Raw genomic sequence first — 3,458 nt, 5'->3', positions numbered from 1 at the left:
GTTAGCCAACAACTCCTTAAGGCTCCCCGCCCGAGCCCCCCCAGCCCCCTCCGCTTTCCACGGGGGTAACCGGCCCCGGCGCCGCGCGGTGCACACGGGCGGAGCAGCACTGGGACCGGGGGGGCGAGATCCCCGCCAGGCCACACGATCCCCACGTCCGGAGCTGCCAGCTCCCACCAGAGCCAGCCGCCACGAGAGTGGGGAAAAGGAGGGACACGGGCTGGACAGAAGCCTGAAGTCTGCCGCGGGGAAAAAAGTCGCTGCGGAAACCCGTGTCTGCTCTCAGAAACGACACAAGCGGCAGAACTAAGTGTTAAACTAAAGTTTATAAATTAAAAAAAAAAAAAAAAAAGTACAGCGGGTAGCTTACAAACATTCACAATTCATTTGAAGTAAATAATCTAGTTGAGTGCACAGTGCCATTAAAAGAGAAAGGGGGGGGGGGGAAGGAGAAAAATAAAAGCAATGATTTACCTTGAAAGAAAGAGACTGTAATTACATTGCTGAGCAGATCAGAAATCCCCGCCTCTGAAGGAGAGGTCTGCAGAAAAACTGTAAAAGGCACTGATGGTATTAAAATTTCCCGTCATATCAATTTCTTAAAAAAGCCTGACTAGAAATATTCACATTGAATATAAAAATAATAATAACAACAACTTTAATACAACTGGAAAGTGCGAAAAATCTGTAACTCCTCCCTCCCCAAACATGGAAAGATCTCAGGAAAAAAAGGAAAAGAAGTCTGGAGTTTCGATATAAGTCTCACCCTTTTGTGACATATTTATCCTTTGCCAGGGATCATGGAGTACAGGAATAACATGGGCAACAAGAGCAGGGGGGATCTGAAAGAGGCTTCCTTACATTCAGCACCATACAAGGCACACTCAGTTTGCAGCGAGTTGGAAGACCAAGGACTCAAAACAGACGTCAAAAATAATCTTCCTTACAATCCACCGAGGGAGTCCTTGATCTCCTCTTTTGAGCTGCGTTTGGTTTTGCGGGTTGTGTTTTTTTTTTGTTTTTTCTCTCCTTTTTTTTTTTCTCTCTCTTTCTCTCTCCCACACAGGATCGAGTCTCTACCAATCCAAAGCGAAATAAAACAAACAAACAAAAAGTCTACACCAAATACACTGACAACATGGATACCATGAACTAGTCGTGCCGAATCGCGAAAGTCCTCGGCTGGCAGGGTGGGGATGGAGTGAGGGTTGGGGCGGGGGTAGCCGAGAAGTCCTACGTTGGAAGAGAGGAGGGTGAGGAACCATCCAAATAATATTAATAATAAAAATAACAATAAAATAATAATAAATACTGTCCGAGGCACTGAGAGCTGTAGCTGGGGCTCTGGATTTGAGAAGATGGATGGACGGATGGATGGGGGGGGGTTGGCAGAGGGGAGATGGGTTTCCTGGCTGCCAGTGTGTGTGGTAGAGGGTTTGGAGGGTTTAGGGGGAGGAATGTATGTGTGCCCCTCACTGGGTGCCGGCGGCTGCAGCGCAGGTGGACAGAGCCCACCCGGGCAGGCAGTAGTAGGGGTAGTAGTAGGACGGCTGGAGGGAGAGCAGCGAGGGCGGCCGCAGCACCTCACCGGGGTGGTACTGTCTCTGGTCGTCGCGCACCAGCACCTTGACGGCCACCTTCTTGGCGGCAGGGGCAGCGGCCAGGAGGTCGGCGGCCATCTGCCGCCGCTTGGTCTTGTAGCGCCGGTTCTGGAACCAGATCTTCACCTGCGTCTCGGTGAGCTTCAGCGAGGCGGCCAGGTCGGCCCGCTCGGGCCCCGACAGGTACCGCTGGTGGTTGAAGCGCCGCTCCAGCTCGAAGACCTGCGCGTGGGAAAAGGCTGCGCGGGAGCGCTTCTTCCGCGGCTTCGGCGCCGCCGCCTCCTCCTCTCCCGGCAGCAGATTCCCGCACTTGCCCGCTCCGTCCTCCTCCTCCGGCGGGCCGCGATCTGCGGGCAGGGCGAGAGCAGGGCGGTCAGGGCGGTCAGGCACCGGGACAACCCCCCCCCCCCCCCCCGCGCCCCGCAGGGTGCTCACCCCGCCGCCGGGACGGCCGCCGCCGGCAGCGGGGGGGTCCGTCGCCCTCCCGGGCCACGGGCTCAGCGCGGCAGAGGGGGGTCCGCCATCCTCCCTCCCTCGGCCCCGCGGGAAGAACCCCGGCAAGCCCCGGTCACCTCCCGTTCTCAGCTCCCCCCCCCCGGGACCCTCCGCCCTCCCCGCGCGGGTGCGGAGGGGCCGCCGCCGGGGCCGCCCCTACCTGAGACGACGGCCGACATCTCGCTGTCACTGAGGCCGGCGGCGTCCCGCTCCGCCGCCTCCGGGGGCTGCGACTCCTCCGCCGGCCGACCCCCGCCCGCGGCTTCGGCGGGGCGGGCGCTGCCACCGGCGCCCTCCTCCTCGGAGCGCCGCTCGCCCTCGGGGTCCTCGCTGAGCGCCGAATCCGAGTCCCAGCCCGCCGGCGTCCGCGGGGCCGGGGCCGGGGTGCGGGCGGCGGGCGAGGGGACCGGCGGGCCCTCGGCGGCTCCGCACAGCCGCCAGCCGCCAGCCGGCCCCGGGGGCGGCGGCCGCCCCGCGGAGTGGCGGGCGCGCTCCTCCTTCTTGTTGAGGATGGCCTGGATGGAGAAAGGCGTCAGGGCGTTGCCGCCGCGGACGGCCATGGCCCCCGGCGGCGGGCGCGCCCCGCGGGGCGAGCAGCGGACCCGCGCCGGCGCCTTCAGCTGGGCGACCGCATCGCCGGCCGCGGCCGCGCCGGTGCCGGGCCCTTCTCTGCCGCCGGGAGGGCGGGCGCCAGCGGGGGCAGCCTCTCTGCGCCGCCGCCGGCCCGCCCGCCCATAGGGCCGGGGCCGCCGCGCCGCGCTGCTGCGCCGGGCCGGGCCGGGCGGCGGCGGGTGGCTGGCGGGTCCCGGGGCCGCCTCCGCCCCGCTCTGTCCCGCCCCGCGCCCGCCCTCTCCTTTTTCTGCCGGCGGCGCTGTCATCCCTCACCGCCGCCTGACAGCGCCGGCCCCGCGCCTTCCCATTGGGCAGCCCCCGCGCGGCCCGCCCGCCGATTGGCTCCCCCGCCGCGGGGCGACGCGGCGCCGCGGGGCGCGCGGCGGGGCGCGCCGCGCCTTAACCCCTTGCGGCCCGCGGGGCTCCCGCCGCCAACCCCCCCCCCCTCCTCCTCCTCACCCTTCCCCGCCCGCCGCCGGCCCCCGGCGGGGAGCGGCCCCTGCCCCCCGCGGAGTGAGGGGGGTAACAGCCCCGGGAGGGGTTTTCCCCCTCCCGCCGCGCCTCGGCCGAGCCGGGCGGTGAGCGCCGCAGCCCCGCGGCGGGGAAGGGTCGGGTCCCGGCGGGAAACGCCGCGGCGGCGAGCGGGCACAACGCCGCAGGCCGGCAAAGCGATCGAGGCGTGCTGCTCGGGGGAGAGCCCCGGGAAAGGGCTCCCCGGGGTCTGCCGGGGAGCGGGACGCCGCGGCGGGC

General features: G+C 65.9%; 1 protein-coding gene across 1 annotated transcript; it reads right to left on the bottom strand.

The window, feature by feature from the left end:
• Window positions 1-364: 364 nt before the first annotated feature.
• On the bottom strand, window positions 365-2,766 carry NKX3-2 (NK3 homeobox 2). The gene is made up of 2 exons (XM_032984529.2): window positions 2,257-2,766; window positions 365-1,948 (listed from the first exon to the last, which is right to left on the bottom strand). Exons 1-2 carry the CDS (start codon window positions 2,654-2,656, stop codon window positions 1,473-1,475), a joined length of 876 nt encoding a protein of 291 aa, XP_032840420.2. The 5' UTR covers window positions 2,657-2,766; the 3' UTR covers window positions 365-1,472.
• Window positions 2,767-3,458: the final 692 nt, after the last annotated feature.

This window comes from Tyto alba, unplaced genomic scaffold, assembly GCF_018691265.1.
Source record: "Tyto alba isolate M040663 unplaced genomic scaffold, T.alba_DEE_v4.0 Super-Scaffold_6, whole genome shotgun sequence".
Taxonomy (NCBI): Eukaryota; Metazoa; Chordata; class Aves; order Strigiformes; family Tytonidae; genus Tyto; species Tyto alba.
Note: the sequence above shows the minus strand (reverse complement) of the source record. Positions and strands in the feature narration are given on the sequence as shown.

Excerpts from the sequence above, each read along its gene's own strand:
- NKX3-2 (XM_032984529.2), bottom strand. The coding sequence starts at position 2,656 with ATGGCCGTCCGCGGCGGCAACGCCCTGACGCCTTTCTCCATCCAGGCC. Across the intron at positions 1,949-2,256 it reads GATGTCGGCCGTCGTCTCAG|ATCGCGGCCCGCCGGAGGAG; the intron begins GTAGGGGCGGCC and ends CCCTGCCCGCAG.